This window comes from Stylophora pistillata, chromosome 4 (assembly GCF_964205215.1).
Source record: "Stylophora pistillata chromosome 4, jaStyPist1.2, whole genome shotgun sequence".
Lineage (NCBI taxonomy): Eukaryota > Metazoa > Cnidaria > Anthozoa > Scleractinia > Pocilloporidae > Stylophora > Stylophora pistillata.
Window position 1 is genome coordinate 3521955 of NC_142522.1, and position 16079 is coordinate 3538033.

A 16079-nucleotide genomic window follows, 5' to 3' on the forward strand; every position below is an offset into this window, starting at 1 on the left:
GTAGAACCCTTCGTTTACAAAGCTTTCTATTGAAGTATTTGTCTTTAATTTCAAATTAAAAGCTACCGAGACGTTTTTGACGGCATCACCAACGATATACTTGTCTTCTTTAGCGTAATATGGCGACGCAGTCATCAATTCCAAGCCTGGTTCCGTTTTTGTATTCAGTCTTCATTGCTTCAACTACGTTAGCAACAAAAGTGCATCAAAGATTGGTTGGCCTTCCAGAAACTGGCGAGAGAGTAAATGGCAGTAACGCCAGTGAGCGCAGCAGGACATTGATTCTTCGCCACAATTTACCGGTGAGTGATCAGTGACCTGTTAGGTTGAGGAAGTAGTTAAACATTTATCAAATTCTTGCCGTTCGTTGACGACTGTCAAAAATTTGGAATTTTACCCTTTTCAGGATCTTTGGGCTTTTGTTTTCCTCTTTTTGGATTATTTTGGTCTTTGATTTGTTTTTTCTTTATTTTCTCCAAATGTTTCAATTTCCTCTTCCGGTGTCTTTTCTGCTCTTTCTCTGTCAGGATGCACAGGCAATAGAAAATGGTTTTGCGTCTCAACAACACCGAATTAAGATTGATTTTTCAGAGAACTAAGGGTCTCTAAATGACACCAAGGCGGCATTGCTTTCTATCAGGCTACGTGTCTTCATTATCAATTGTTACGAATTCTCTATGTAACTGAAATATCTTTTCTTTAACAGGGAAAAATAACTTTTTACGAGAGCAATGAATTATGGATCGAACTTCTGACCACAGCCCCAGAGGACGAAAATAATTCACTCATAAAGATATCTTACACAGCACTCAAGGATAACACCTCAATATTGTTAGAAGTAGTAAGCCTTGCTTTTTTTGTTTTTGTTATTATTATTATTATTATTTATCATTTATTGACTAAAAGTGTTTGAAAATGTACGGAATGGCTTTACAGCGTGTTTAGATTTTCAAAATTTACCGGGAGGATGCCCTTGGATCCACCTTCTGGGATAGTCGTTCGGCCCATCATGAAACTCCTACAGCTGTGCTATCCATAATGTTCGCTCAGTTCAAAATTTGTTCCTACGGGCCTGCTACTTACTCCAGATCCCAAAGATGCAATTTGGCGTAAATGAAGCTCAGGCCGTTTTTCGCCTGTTACATCAACATACAAACGTTTCCATTTTTTTCTACAGTACAAGCCCAGAATCGAGCTTCCAGCTGACACGAATGGACCAGATAAACTATTAATCATCATATTCAGTGGATTGGGATCACTTTTCGTCCTTGGGCTCATGGTGTCTGCATTGTGTTATTTTTGTTACTGGAAAAAGCGGCAAAAGACGGATGCGAACGAGTCAGTTGGAGGTTGGTTATTTAAATGACGAATTATCTCCAGCGCTTTTGTATTTACTAGCTCCCCAGGTGATAAAATTCCGGATGAATTGTTCTGCTCAGCTTTAAAACAATCAGAAGAAAATATTTGAGGCATCAGTAAAAGTTGGCAAATTATTTTTAGTCTAATCATTATTATCATCACTGATAAGATAAAATCAAAACATTTTTCTTATAATTTTCTCGAGCAGATATTTCAAGAACCTCCAGCCCTAATAGTTCCCGTGCTAGTCTAAATAGTGCTGGGCCATCTTCAAGCGGGACGCAGTTCTTGGTAGTGGCCATTTGTGCATGTGCGCTACATGCTCAGCTACAAACAACAAACGTGGAGATTATTATTTACTTTCCCAGAGGATTTATTCATTCAGATTCCAGAGTTTTTTTGAAATCAGAAAATAACAATGAAGTGAGAGTTGTAACCAACGATACAAGGCTAAAAATCAATATTTTTGGTGAGTACGTATTTAAACTTTGCCTTCCATGTCTTCATAATTCCTAAAAAAAAAATGGCCTGTGAGGGTAATACTGGTGACTATCAATTTATGTATTGGGAGGAGCTTATCACTAAGGCCCTGTTTACAAGCAGGTAGGGTAACCCAAGTGCTAGGGTTACCCAGGCAGGAGGGTTACCCTAGCTAACACTCCCACATTTCTTCTTTTTGTTGTTTCTGGATAATGAGATTTTCAAAATATATTTCGTCTTTCCTTCATTGATGAGATTGACTTTTCATAGAAAAGAGATTGCGAGTGTTTGACTTTCTTGAATTTAATCAGATGTTCCTGACGCTGGATCCATTCCTGAGAATCGATGTTCTGATGACATTACATGCATTAACGGTGCCTGTGATCCTCTGGTGGGAAAATGCATCTGTCCAAGAAGAATGCGACCCATCAGACTTGAGGAAGGGAACGGAGAGAACATGCAATGTGTTTTCAGTAAGTTGATCTAAGAAACTTATAAATAGATATGAGAAAAGGGGGTAAGTTTCTAAAGAAATTGTGGTGCTGCGTCAGTGGGAGTAACCAGGTCATTTGGGTTTTATCAATTGAGTTGATAAATGTAATTTGGCCACCGCAGAGTCTCAAAAGTGACGTTTTAAGTGTTAGCCCTTCGTCTGAGGGAATGTACCGTTGATATTAACGTGGATCTAGTTCTGTTGTACATTCATTTAGTCGAGTCTGGGAGACGCTCACTCTTCGATTGCTTTCTATATTCTGTCTTTATGGTACAATCATGTTACTTGATTACAGTACTTTCACATCGTTCGGTAGTTAATATTTAGTTCTTATTAACCGAGCGGGAGGTCTGTATGGGAGAATCTTGACCGAGGTCCCCAGTACAGACCGAACGCAGTGAGGTCTGTACCAGCGACCGAGCTCAAGATTATCCTGTACAGACCGACCTAGCTCGGTTAATAAGATGTTTATTATATGGCTGTGTCTTATATGCCATTTTTTATATACTTTGTACCTTTTTTTATAGACCTGTCTAGATGCCGGTCTAGGTGGGAAAATCTAGACCGCTTTCAATATTGATTTCAGTCAATCAAATTCGTGAAAATGGTAGTTCCCAGTCCTTGTGAGACACAGCCATATAATAATACTAAAATTAGTACAAGTACTTTCATTATGTTCTCAGTGCGCTACAACTTCAAACTGGCAAGACTTTTGCAGACTTGCCAAGCATCAATTTTGTTCTTTTAGGTGCACTGCAAACATGATGCAAGAAAAATTAAGATTGATTTCTTTATTCTCAAAGGATGTGATCAAAAGTGCGAGAAAGGTTTCTTTGAAGTGTCTTCTTGTAACAGCACGCATGAAGCTGTCTGCCAAAGTAGGTTGACTCATAATTATATTTTTGACTTTCAGATTTTTTCATTAACGAGTTGAAATATGTACATGGATACGCCTAAGTACTTCACTCGAATGACATATCTTTTGGGTTGTTCTTTCAGAGTGTTTTCCTCAGTGTAGTTTTAAAGAATTTGAATCCGTTCCATGCACCGGAAAAACAGACAGAAATTGTACAGGTACAGTAACATTTTATTTACGTGTGATGCCGTTGATATTGTTACATATAGGTGTAATGCATACAATGACAGGCGTCTTTGTCTTAGCGTTCTAATTTAATTTCTTCTAGACATATCCCACCTGCCTCATATTCAAGTTTCCCCAAACATTGTCTTTGAAGATGTTTTAAAGGTAAGAAAAGACTGAGCGCCAGTATTGTAGTTGTTCTTTTTGTTCAATATCGGTGGCCATATGCTTAAGTAATTGGTTATGATCACTTACAGGGAATTTTTCTTAAGACTATCCGATCTGCAATTACCAGGGTCCAGTTGTTCATAACGTTGATAACGCCATCATTTGTGTGAAATTTTTTTACAGTTCCTTGAGGGTATCCACTTACAACAACTTGCCCGAAAAATTCCTACTTTTCTCTTTTTTTAGGTTAAAGATGATAAACCACTAAGACAAAGTTTCAGCGATGAATCACGCTCTTCAGACCTATGGTTAAACCGATCAAGTGGTCTAGCGATTAAGCTTCAAATTCTAACCATCGATCACAGCACGACTTTTCAAGAGGTCAAACACGACTCTAACGATAACAGTAAGCTTCCAAAAGACATAACTTCGCAGACTGTCCTAAGGGATTTATGTAACTCCCCAGTCCCAGACTATTACCGTTTAGATTTACAGGAATCTTCTGACAACGTGCGCATTATTAAAGGACAACCGAACACTCCTTGCCCTAGGTATGATGGGAAGTTGAAAACTTTGCCGACGCAAGGAAATACACTTTCGTGTAATGGAGCTGAAAATCCCATCCTTAAGCTATTTGGTGTGAAAAACGCGATCCAGGAGTTTTGGAGAGAAGAAGCTTCCACAGCGTGTCACACACTAAGGAACGATTGCAACAAATGTCGTAATGAATGCACCAATACTTCCTTAGAGAACCCTGTTTGCGCTTTTACTAAGAGCAATGCGCAACACGACTCCAAGCAAGAGTATGGAGAGCACTTTATGTATTGCTTTGATTGCTGTTTCCGAAAGAACTGCACTTGTTCGCATTGTTCGTGTACGCGTTACAAATCTTCATGCATCGATTCACAGGTCACCTGCGTTGGAGAAAAACAGTTCTCCATTCCTATTACACCAGTCTTTCTCAATGGGGGATATTTCAGATGTCACGTGAAGTTTTCGAGAGGTCCCGTATTCGAGTTCGAGGCGTCTCTATGGAAAGATGGAAAGCTTTTGAGAAGAATTCAAGAGAAACGCGACAAGAACTACACCAAAGAAACTGGTAGAGGAACGACAAGATACGATTATGGCTACATGGTTCTGAGACATTCCTCCGAGATCAGAAATAATTTGAGAAATTTTCTGATGATAAGTGGCAAAGTTGGAGAATCAAACTTCAATGTGGGTTGGTACAAAACCAAACGACAATCCGTACCACCCAATACGAATAAAAAGCTTTACATTCAACCTACAGAGCCTTTTAAAATAAACACAAACAGTTGGCCACAAGAAAACTGCCAAACCTTAGACACGGAAAAATTTTCGGTTATCTCATCCAGAGCATCAATAGATGATTTTGAGGAGCTAAAACAAGCTTCAGCAAAAGTCGCTCATGAGGATAGCGGACGAGTGTATAAAGTCTTCAACAGCTCAGGCCCCCAAGAGGTCCATGTTGAGGTCCCGTCTGAACGCTCCATACTGCAGCATGCGTTTCCAGGGACAGTCATATTGAACGATAACACGTTTACAGGCAAGCTTTTGAGAAATAGGACATTCTGGACCATACGTTTAACTGGTCAAGTCAGCACATGCCCAGGATTCTTTGCGGTGAGGTTGAATGATCGAGACCGACCAGACGTAAACGTTTACCATTATGACATTGGTAAGTTTCTCCATTACTCCCTTACCTACTGAGCAAAGTTATAAACATGTAGGGAGGAGTTGGATGCTAACCTAATTTCAAAGTGAAACTTTGTATGAGTATCCACAAATCTCTCTTTAAGATACTTAATTTCCATTCTTCTATTAGAAAAATTCCGAAAATGTTTGGGAGGTAATCTTCCCCTTTCATACGGTTACAAGACTCAGAGCATTCTAAGTTAAAGTAGCGCAAAGTCAGAGCATGATCATGGCGGCAGTTTCTCTGTGCACAGGTGTATCAACACCAATTCCGTTGATGCATTAATGTTCAAAATTCAACACGAATCCATCCCCTTACAGAGTACATGCTACTTTCAACAGTCTTAGAATTCCATTTCGACTGGTTCTGCAACGTACGGTCAAAGTTGCTTGAATCGCTGTATTTGACATTTAATAAATTTAGACCCCCAATTATTGTTATTTCATTATGCAGCGATAACTAATGAGGACTGTCTCTTCCAAGTGGAGTTCAATCTTCCTTCTGATGGTGACGCAAACCTGATCGACAAACAGTTCGTTGTTCGCCTAGCAGACTCCCACAAGACATTAAAACTCATTCTAGTCAGTCCAAGGAGGATACCTGAATTTGAAGCACCTGACATTGACGAAACATTTGATCTGCAAAAGTTAGAAGTATTTATTCCATTTGGTGGAGCAACGGGAGGGATGTTTATTTTACTTGTAGCAATCCTTATTTACGGTTACAAAACACGGCCAAAAGATGACTGCCACCGAGATCGGGATAATGAGCTGCATTTCAGGCATATCTTGTTTGTCGTCTGGTTAGTTGGGGTAAGAGTTGTTAAGAGTTTCCTGTTGACACTGACTGCCCTGTTTGTTATTCTGACTGCCATTCACCATACGAATGTAAAGACGCTCGAAAAATTCAAAACCTTTCATGAACAGCAGGCAAAAGTGGAAGAAACGTTTCTTCAGGAAATGGATAAACACAAAGCGCAAGAAATAAATCGCCAATGGTCGCTTCTCAGTGAAGGAAAAGCTGCTTGTGAGAAAAATTTGAAAGAGCTAAACACGTTCTTAGAAAAACACTTCAGGGAAATGAGAGAAAGACAGGAAGAAGAGATGAAGCGGAAATCTATTATGTACGCGGCAGAGGATCGAATCAAGAAACAATTTTCTGCGTCGCAAGCAAAATTCGAAAAGGAGAGGAAGCGACTTAATGAGCGACTGGAGGCCTATAGTAATGAAATAAATACCAGGATTTCACAGATTCAGACAAAAATAGAGAAAAGCTTTTGGTTAAAGGTTGCTAAGGGACTTTACCAGTCTTTGGACGGTCTTTCGAGAGCTTTTGGCGGAGGGGGTATCAAAAAACCTTTCATCGAGTGGGTGGGGCTATCAGTCAATTTTCCAAGAGTGAAGGCCAAACTTCCTTCGTTTGACGACATTTTTCAAGCTTTTGACCGCGAACTACCTATCGCCTCAACAAGAGCACAAGACATTAACCTTACAACATGGCAGAGAAAAACTCAGATAAGCACAAATATAAATATTCAGCAGTTATCTGCTCCAAATGTTAACATATCACGTAAGCTGAGTATAGAAAGAGCACAAAAGTTGTTAGCTTTAGAATGGGTCGTGCGGCTCTACAGGAGCGGGATTTTCACGGCTGTTTTGATTGTTTTTGACGTACTGTGGTTTGCCTATCGGCATTGTAGGACATACCAATTAGTGATTGTTCTTCTACACGGCTATCCGAAAGTGTTCAAGCTGGAGGAAATACAAAAAAAAGAGGAGAAAAAGGAGGTAAAAAGGAAGAGGAAGAAAGAAAAGTCAAGGATAAATGAACAAAAATACGAAGCAGAACGAAATGAAAACGAGGCAGCGGTTGATGAATTAAAAATGAAGTGTCAGAATATCGAGGAATCTTCCCGCCCGCCTCGATTAACCGACTCCTCACACGAAAGTCTATTAGATCGAAGTCAAGATTCGCTTCAAAATGCTAGAACTGATCAACCTGACAGAGATATCACTTCGGATGAAGCAAAAAGCAAGAGCGCCACTCGACTTGGATTAAAGGGACTTGATAATCTCAACAAGGTTTTACTAAAGTTTTTGGTCAAACTCAAAGAGCTTAATTATCAGGTGAGCAATAATTCAAGTGCAAGATAATAAGGTATCGATTTATCACGATCAGAACTAATTTAATTTGCTCCTCCTTAATTTCTCGATTTTGCATCCCTTTGCTCTCCTTAAGCTCTGCAGGAGCCTACAAAATTCTTATCCATCTGGAACTTCTATTTTTCGTCATAGATCAACAATACAAATCTGTTCCCTATGTGTTTGCTGTCTGTAATTGCCATTTTGTCGGTGTATGTTGTCATAGTAACCGCTAAACATTCCATGAACGTTGAAACTTTGGGAGTTGTTGGATATTTCGACCTCAAAATGGCACCGCTTCTGACCATGAGGAAGATTGTCAACACAAGAATAACATCAAATGCTTTTTTGGTTAACGATGTCCATATTCCCTACTACGAGAACAGGTAATTAATCATATCATATCCAGCCGAAAGGCATAAAAAGGAAGAGAGACTGCGCAAGCTAACAGACTTTCCCACATATTGCATCGTTTTGCTTTCGTGCTGGAACTGAATGCATTTTTTGCAATTTAGTTGATTGAAAATGGAAAATGGTCATTAGAATCGAGCAGCTCTTCATCTATTTTAGTTCTCTTGACACCCACGATAGCAGAGCGCCATGCATTCCCTTCGTCAAAGAAGATGCCTAGTTGCTTTTAATATTGACTTCGGTTTAGTTGACGATCCTTAAATTGAATTTGATTACTGAAATATCACTGCTTCCCATAATAAGTTACATACTTTTCTGCGGGATCTTCTGTTCCTTCTAGTAAGACAATCCAGCCATAAATCCATCCATCTGAACCTTTGGTTCGAAAGTATGTTGGTTGAAAGCATTAATCATTTTTTTTTTTTTCCCATTTTAGAGTGAATGCAAGGATTTCTTTCTACAGAAAGAAGGCTAAAATGTACCAGGCGTATCAATGCGCAAAAGCTGACCTGCATAACGAAGAGTATTGCTCGTGGGCCCAGGAACCTGGAATGGATTGTGATGGAGTGGGACCGTATAACAAAGACTTTTTGAATATGTTGATGCAGTTTGAATGTAACTTAGAACCGGTTATTCCACAAAGGTGAGTAGTTATCCAATCATCTTCATGAATGTGGGTTGGAGAGCACAAGTCTTGTCTCTTGTTGCTCTCAGTAAACTCCTGTTTCATACCTTACTCCATGTGGATCACAATCGCTTGAGTTCATTAATATAAACTTAGGGGATGGGGATGCGGCTCCATCCAGGGTGGCCACCAATATGGCCATTGTGGCTTGTTTGTTCTTATGATTGGAATTTTTGGTAATTTTAGCAAAACAATAAAGCTATTCAATTTCATGCTTAATGTTCGTCTAAATGGAAACCACGGACCTTTCTCTTATTTTGAACGTTCCACCTCTTACTTCGGTAGCCGTCCTCCACCAAACTTTATGAAATAATTTTGATTGATGCTAAAATGAAAACGTTGTTAAGACGATGTCAGATACTGTTGGAAGGACTCGAAACCAATCTTTCACGTGGAAATAATTTTTTTTTCAGATTTACCAAGTTCGACCGTTTTCGCTACAAAGAAGTCCACAAAAAGGCTCTGTCTCCTTATTTGGCGGCCCTTCGAGGAATTATCTTGGACACGTTTTACATGTTTTTAGTCATCACGGGTATCGTCATCCTCTCTAAAGTACTGGAAATCGCATTGTTTTTCTTGCTTAAGAAATTCGATCTCGTACGCCAAGTTAAACATTATCAAACACACCGAGACCTTAAGGGGGAGTTCACTGTTCCGCATTGTATCAAATATCCATCAAATGACAGTATCATTAGGCATGTGGGACCTATTCACATGTCAAACGAGATGATAGCGGCGTTTGGGCCGAACATCCACGAAGGAAAAAGTATCCAGTGGGTCAAGTAAGAAATAAAAACGTTTGCCCCCGATCTTTTCTGGCCACTGGACTACTTTAAGACAAGATCTATTAAAGGAAATGCTGTGGTTGCAAATATTTTCCAAATTTCTGCTTTTTTCTCAGAAGCATTTGAAATGAAGTGTTATTCCTTTTCTACTTTAGATGACATCGCTAGGCAACGATCGGCATTAATTTTGTAAAGAACGTTTGTATGCCAAAATTGTGCATTTTTAATTGTTATCTGGAAGGTCTATTAGTAGAAAAATTAGAATTTCACTTTTAAAAAATTATGTGAAGAAAACGTTAAAAATATCGTAGCATTAAGGTGGCTCGTACCAGTTTCCTCGCGCGGGGAACAGGTCACTCTTGCGTGACGCGCGCGAGAGAAACGTGCGAAAAAAGCGCGAGATCAAAAGATGAAAATTCAAAACAAAGATGGCGGCGCGTGGAATTTTTTCTGCTTTTGTGAGAAGTTTACCTAAGAGCTTGTATTTGTGTGTGTTGAGTGGCCACTGTGAATGCAGGAGATAGAAAAACTAAGATAACGAAGACGATTTTCGGAGAAGTAAAGGTTGCTTCACTTCACATTTAAAAGAAATATTCAACCTATATGAAATGTTGCGACGGCGAAAAAAGAAGAACTCAAGTGAAGGATAATCTACCTGAAGTGGAAGAAGACTTTGAAACTTCAAGGAAAATAATATGATATAGCCAGAAGTCATGTGTAGGATTTTTAAGATGAGCTCGGGAGGCTGTCTTTGACGGCTGTTTAATGATTTTCTTAGCAGTAAACGTCTGTAAACATCAGATCGTAGGTGCTCGCGCGAGCACACGTAATTGTCAGCGGTAGCTAAAACAGATCATGAGCAAATGTCGATCTTCAGATTTTTAAATGCGTGAGAACGCGCGTGGAAATTGCTAAACTCACGAAAGCTATTGCATTAAAACAAGTCCGGTGACCCCTTCTTTTTATTGTTCCAATATGATAATAACGTCGAAAGGAATCATCAGAAAAAAAACTAGAAAATTCTACGGAAGGAAACTTGCGATGTGTGAAAATTGCCCTTTTTGTAGATTTTCTGAAATTCCGCTCCGTAGAATTTTTTAAAAATCTTTGTGCGTTTTCCTTTTCAAGTGCCAAAAGCAATCACTGAAAAAAAATCAGGGGGTCACCGGGGGTTAGTTTTCGAATTATTTAAGCCACAAGCTAAAAAATGCGTCTGAATAAGCCTGTGAAAGCGTTGCCATGGAAACTGCTAGTGACGAAATGACACTTGTTTTTGGATAACCAATGATTATGTAATTCAACCCCGTAAAAGTGTTCAACTGGCCTTGGTCAGTCTTTCTGTTGTATTCTTTCAAAGTTACAAATCACCAAAAAGATGAAAACCGGTACGAGCCACCTTAAAAGAACATTAACCTTTAACAATTTAGCCTGCAAGCCCGTATCTTGCATTGGAGCTTACTCAAAGACTATCAACAAATGGTTAAAAGAAAAACTTTCTGCACGATGTGGTAAGTGTCGGTGAAAAAATATCAATTAAAGATTGAAATATTTTTTACCCAAACGATTATTTGCTAAGATGTTTCCGAAAATGGCAAGAGAACCTTGCGGCAGGGGAATTAAGAAAGAAGAATAAACGACTCCTTCACTTGAACTGCACCAAAGAACAATCCGTAGAGAGTGTAACTCTCAAGTATCCATGAAATTTAATTATGTAAGCCCCCCTTACTGTGACAGAAATAAGAAGTTTTAACGGGTTGTTTATATATGCAGCCTAACCTTTTGCAGTGAACTGTTTCCTGCAAGAACTGAAAGCTGCGTTCTTCATACGTCGTCCATTAGTTTAGATCCAAAGTTTTACAACTCAAAAAGATTTATCACGAAAGGCTAGTCTAAACACAAACCCTTTGGCAGTTTTATCAGAAATCATTTATTTGTTTACAGTCTAACAATGTAAACAGTAAGATATAGTTCTTGATACATTGCTCAGTCAACAAAATGGGTCCTTGTTAAACCTTTGTCGAACGTCGTAACGCATTCGAAAAGGATTTCAAAGCGTCTAAAAAGTCTTGCTTAATGAATGTGCAAAGAAGGGGATTACACAGCGCGCTCAAAAAACGAAGGAAAATTATGATAATGACAATTATGTTCAGTGTGAGTGGCGTTATGTTAAGTAGCCCTATCACTTCTAAATCGTCCATAATCGCCCATAAAAAATACAAGAACAGGCCAAATATGAAAACCGTGATCATTGCAATAAACAAGGAAGCAGTTTTTTTTTCATTTACATTTCGTCGCCGCGCATTGACCCGAGACACTGCGTGTGCAGACAATTCGCTGTGGATCTCGTTACTTTGCCGACGAAGGTAAATGAAGACTTTTGTATAGATACTGATCATCAGTACGAGAGGCACCAAAACGAGGACAATCATATGAATGAAGTCATATCCCAGGTCAAAACGAATCATTGTGTCGTCGTCCATTGTAGGTTGCAAAACCCAAGTTAGTTGTACCAATGAAGCCATCAGTGAGAACACCCAGGTAAATGCCAGCGCCCAACCAAGTCTTACTTCCGTGACGATGGACGGATATTGGAAGGGCTTGATTATTCTGATGTAACGGTCGACAGATAAAAGAATAAGGTGGCCCACTGATGAAAAAGCTAGGAAACGATTTGAGATGTCCATGGCGATGCAGACATCCAGTATCAACGTTTCTGAACAAGCGATCACCATCGGCACAGCCACTAAGCCTGTGAGAAGGTCGCTTATTGCGAGACTGGCAAGAATTGTGTTGGAAGTGGTACGGAGACTTCTCTTTTTCCAGATCAGAACCAGGATCAGGCTGTTAGCAATGATGGAAAATATTGAAAGCATTCCGTAAAGAACGAATGCTCCTCTGTAGTGACTTCTGTTCGTATCCTCCTTGTGGAGGTTGTCTGTTGCATTACTACCATTGTTTTTATCCATATTTTATTTTTAAAATTCACTCGTTCTCACCTTTGTGTAGGTACTTGCGCCAAATGAAACAATCGAAATAAAATGAAACGGCCGCTCTCGTGATTTTGGCTTACTCAGAGTTCAGGACCAACAATGTTCTGTCTATGGCGAGGAACTTCCACAAAACCCGTTTAAAACTCAACGTTCTTGCTTTAATTATTGTGATTCTGGGCTTCCACTTATTCAATTACAGCTTTGTGTCTCACCGCTATACGGGATGAATTGAAATAAAAGTTATTAGTATGCAACAACTTACGTTTTAACGAACATTTAAATATGATTGCTAATAAAACAGACAGAGACGCACAGCTTAAATTTTGCGGCGATAATTACTAAACCAAATACCAAATGCAAACTAAAAAGAAGGGAATTAAAGCACAACTCGTCTGAACATTTATTTGTGACAAGCAATTCTGTTAGAGCTATGTACCAGCTACCATCGATAGGTTAATCACGATTGATGGTTAGAAATTGTGATCGATGCACAATATCATGAAATGATGTATCACGCGAGCTTTAAATCACCTTGGATCAGCCCCTCGGACTTTATACTTCAAATCATCGCTCGAATATCTTCACTAGTCTCTTTTGCGTTAAATAGCACTGTTATCAGTACACCCTCTCAATCGTTCTTCCAAGCTCTATCTGAGGTTATCATAATTAAGCGTCCTTCATGATCGTGTTTCGTGGCAAAGTTGTTAATAGTGCCAAGGGGATTGGGAAGGGGTTTGCAAGAATCCTAACCTGCGCATTAATCAGTCAGGGTGTTGTGTGTGAATAATATGTCCAAAACTGCAATTACACTGTATTTTATAATTAAATAGGTCGTTTCATCTTTAATACGGCTTATTTATGCTATTTTTGTTAAAATGTTAGTAACATTTAGCGACAAATATTCCCTGCACAAAGTTATCTTCAAGTAGAAATTATTTATATTTTCTTGTTTATTTCACGTTTAGAGATAAATTACTTTTAAACCTTTTTTCTCTGTATTTTCCCTTTTTCCAGATATAACTCTGTATTTATTTTATTCATGAAAAATCCTTTTTCAAAACAGCAGATGCAAAAGACAAATACATAGATGTTTAGTCAGTTGTTTAAGCATTTGAGGCCATTTCGTGCTCAGACAAACAAAGTTGTACCTAGCCTTTCCATTCTTTTCTTTTCGTCAAAATCCCTTAGTACGCGTGAGACTCAATTGTGAAAACGGATTTTAAATGCAATCATCTCTCTTGACCTGTTCATTTATAACACACTCACTTGGTAAAAGACGAGGTTGGCGGCACATGTTAAGAAAAATTGTATCTGTTTGACTCATCAAATAAAAATGCTAATGCACTTGTTCCTTTGGAAATCATTTGGGAAGAATATGACGCATGTTTGCATTTAACGAAAAAAAAAATATGAGAAAAAAAGATTGAAAGCGGATAGGAAAGAAAAGTGAAATTAGTGCTTGTTGCAATGTTGTAGAAATAGATTCCCTGTGAAACTGTGAAACAGCATTTTTCATGCTGTCATCCACCTTGTTTCATGATATGTTCTGACTGGTAGAGTTTTATTATTATGGCATTGCATTCATTTTCTTGTAATTATATGGGTTCATCTCACAAAAACAAGGAAAAACCACTTACTGAAGACGTATCTGTATAACCGGCCAGCCTTGGAAACAATGATTAATTCGCGGTCAGATTATGTATTGACGGTTCCGTTCTCCCTAACTTCCTCTGAGAAGCATCGCGATTAAAGCAAGGTAAAATCAACGCTCCAGCAGCTCTATTTATTCTTTTGACAACAAACCTTGATTTTTGTGAATCAGATTGTTCGCCTTTGTTTTTATGTTCCGATGCATTCCGGAAAATCATGGCATCATTGTCAACTGTTCTAGATTTTAAATTGTGTTTAAATCAACACAGCCTCTAAGAATATACAAGACCTTCCGTCCAGGATCTGTCTAACCCCTCTGGTGTCAACTTGCTCTCTTAAAATAAGACAGTTTTTCAATCTTAATTATACAAATTCATTACAAGTGTTTAGGAATACGAAGAGAAGCTCAAGTGTGGCGAATTTCTGAGTTCGTAGTAGGTTCTCTAACAATTCACGTGCGCCTAGAATGCTGGCAACAGTTCAAAATCTCGATAACCACGTTCCATACAGGAAAAAATGAAACAACAGGAAAGACCATAAAATCGATCTTTCACATTCTTGAACAAACTCCTATCTCCCATCAAAGACAGCGAATAACCTTAAATTTCCTTACATCGTTAAGCACGGACCCTTCTTTATTTTTTTTCTCATTGACCAAGACAGACACCGACATTTTCCCAATCTTAATTAGACATTGGTATTGTTTCCCAATCTTTACAAAATGATGTCTTAACTAAAGCTTTCATTTTATTCTTTTCTTCAAAAGATTGTTTCCCCGTCATAATACAAAAAATAAACAACAAAAAATTGATAAAACAATACCAAGTTGGGTTCTTAATTGAAGTTCTCAGCGCGTAGTAATTTATAACTGAGGATTTTCACAGCCAAGCATACGTATTCTACTACCTGTATCTGGTTAGGAACCTTTACTCGTCCTTAAATTTATCTTTATTTTTATTCAAATAAAATAGGCTACTTTTTTTTTTACCTGTGATCTCTTTCTGGCGCAGGGCGTTGGAGCAATAGCTCCAGTAACTCAGTCGTGGGCAAGTCAACAGCAATACTAAAACAGAGATGAAGACGCCAACCCAAAGGGTTGATAGTTTGCAAAATGCTGCGATCAATGAACGAGCGAACGATCTGAAATCGCATGACCCCTGAGATGGTGCTTTAACAAATGGATTATAACATGACACACGACCCAATTTTCGGCCGTTAATTGATATAACCGCCTGATGGTCTACTCAGCTTCTCCCGTCTTTAATGCGTTTTACTAAATAATTCATGAAGAAATTTCTATATTCAACTCTAAACTTTAAAAATAACACCAATGACTAACAATAAGAGATATACGTTATCGACTGGATAATTCACAGCTTTGAAACTACTTAATCAGGAATCCCTTTTTATTTTTGAATGGCTTGGTCACTGTTGGTCACTGACACCAGCGAAACGACAATTTAAACACAAAGAGACAGCCTTCGCGCACACGTTACTCTTTTCTTCTTTTTCATTTACGAAGGATAAGAAGATAAAAAAGAAAAAAAAAGGACACTCAATATGTGTCTTTGTAGCTCAGTTGGTAGTAGCGCGGTCCGACAAGTATCTAGGGGGCATGGGTCATATCCCATCGAAGCCTTGATTTCTTTTTTATGCTTAGCTTCTTTTCTGTGGATGCTTATATTGCAGCTCACTTGCTTCGACGAACGGTATCAGAAAAAAAGGACCCTTGCCTGTAGTGAGAAAGGACTCTGATTTCTTGGGAGGCAAAAGATATCCGTCAATGCAAAAACTCTGGGACTATCGTCATAATTTTTTTTTTCGTTTTTCAAATTTTTTGAATAAATAAACTCTCACTTGAGCGGCCCTCTTAAAAAACCATAACATAGTTTCAAATCAAGCGTTGGATGTTGTCCTTGAGTAGCATAGTGTTATAAAGTCAGACCTGTAAATCAAGTGAGGCCTGGTATGCTACTATAATTTAGTTTTTCGAGCTTTCGTCTAACTACAGCATCATCAGGGAATGCTGTAGATCGGCGAAAGCTCAGAGAACTAAATTGTCGTAGCATACCTGGTCTCACTTGATTTACACGTCTGACTTTATATTTTCAAATATGAT

At 38.6% G+C, this 16079-nt stretch overlaps 2 protein-coding genes across 3 annotated transcripts; one reads left to right on the forward strand and one right to left on the reverse strand.

Annotated features, from left to right (window-relative positions):
- The first annotated feature begins 77 nt into the window (after positions 1-77).
- LOC111321664 (uncharacterized) lies at positions 78-9407 on the forward strand. The gene is made up of 13 exons (XM_022924607.2): positions 78-302; positions 707-841; positions 1178-1349; positions 1568-1828; positions 2151-2312; positions 3136-3210; positions 3332-3406; positions 3517-3578; positions 3828-5280; positions 5752-7424; positions 7593-7825; positions 8287-8493; positions 8949-9407. Exons 1-13 carry the CDS (start codon positions 120-122, stop codon positions 9319-9321), a joined length of 5064 nt encoding a protein of 1687 aa, XP_022780342.2. The 5' UTR covers positions 78-119; the 3' UTR covers positions 9322-9407.
- A 1602-nt stretch (positions 9408-11009) lies between these two features.
- On the reverse strand, positions 11010-14110 carry LOC111321752 (histamine H2 receptor-like). 2 transcript variants are annotated; one of them, XM_088758482.1, is made up of 2 exons: positions 13948-14110; positions 11010-12524 (listed from the first exon to the last, which is right to left on the reverse strand). In XM_088758482.1, exon 2 carries the CDS (start codon positions 12284-12286, stop codon positions 11327-11329), a length of 960 nt encoding a protein of 319 aa, XP_088614608.1. In that variant the 5' UTR covers positions 12287-12524; positions 13948-14110; the 3' UTR covers positions 11010-11326. The 2 variants fall into 2 exon arrangements, with proteins under 2 accessions (XP_088614608.1, XP_022780453.2); XM_022924718.2 differs by lacking the exon at positions 13948-14110 and adding an exon at positions 12842-13011.
- Between the last annotated feature and the right edge of the window lie 1969 nt (positions 14111-16079).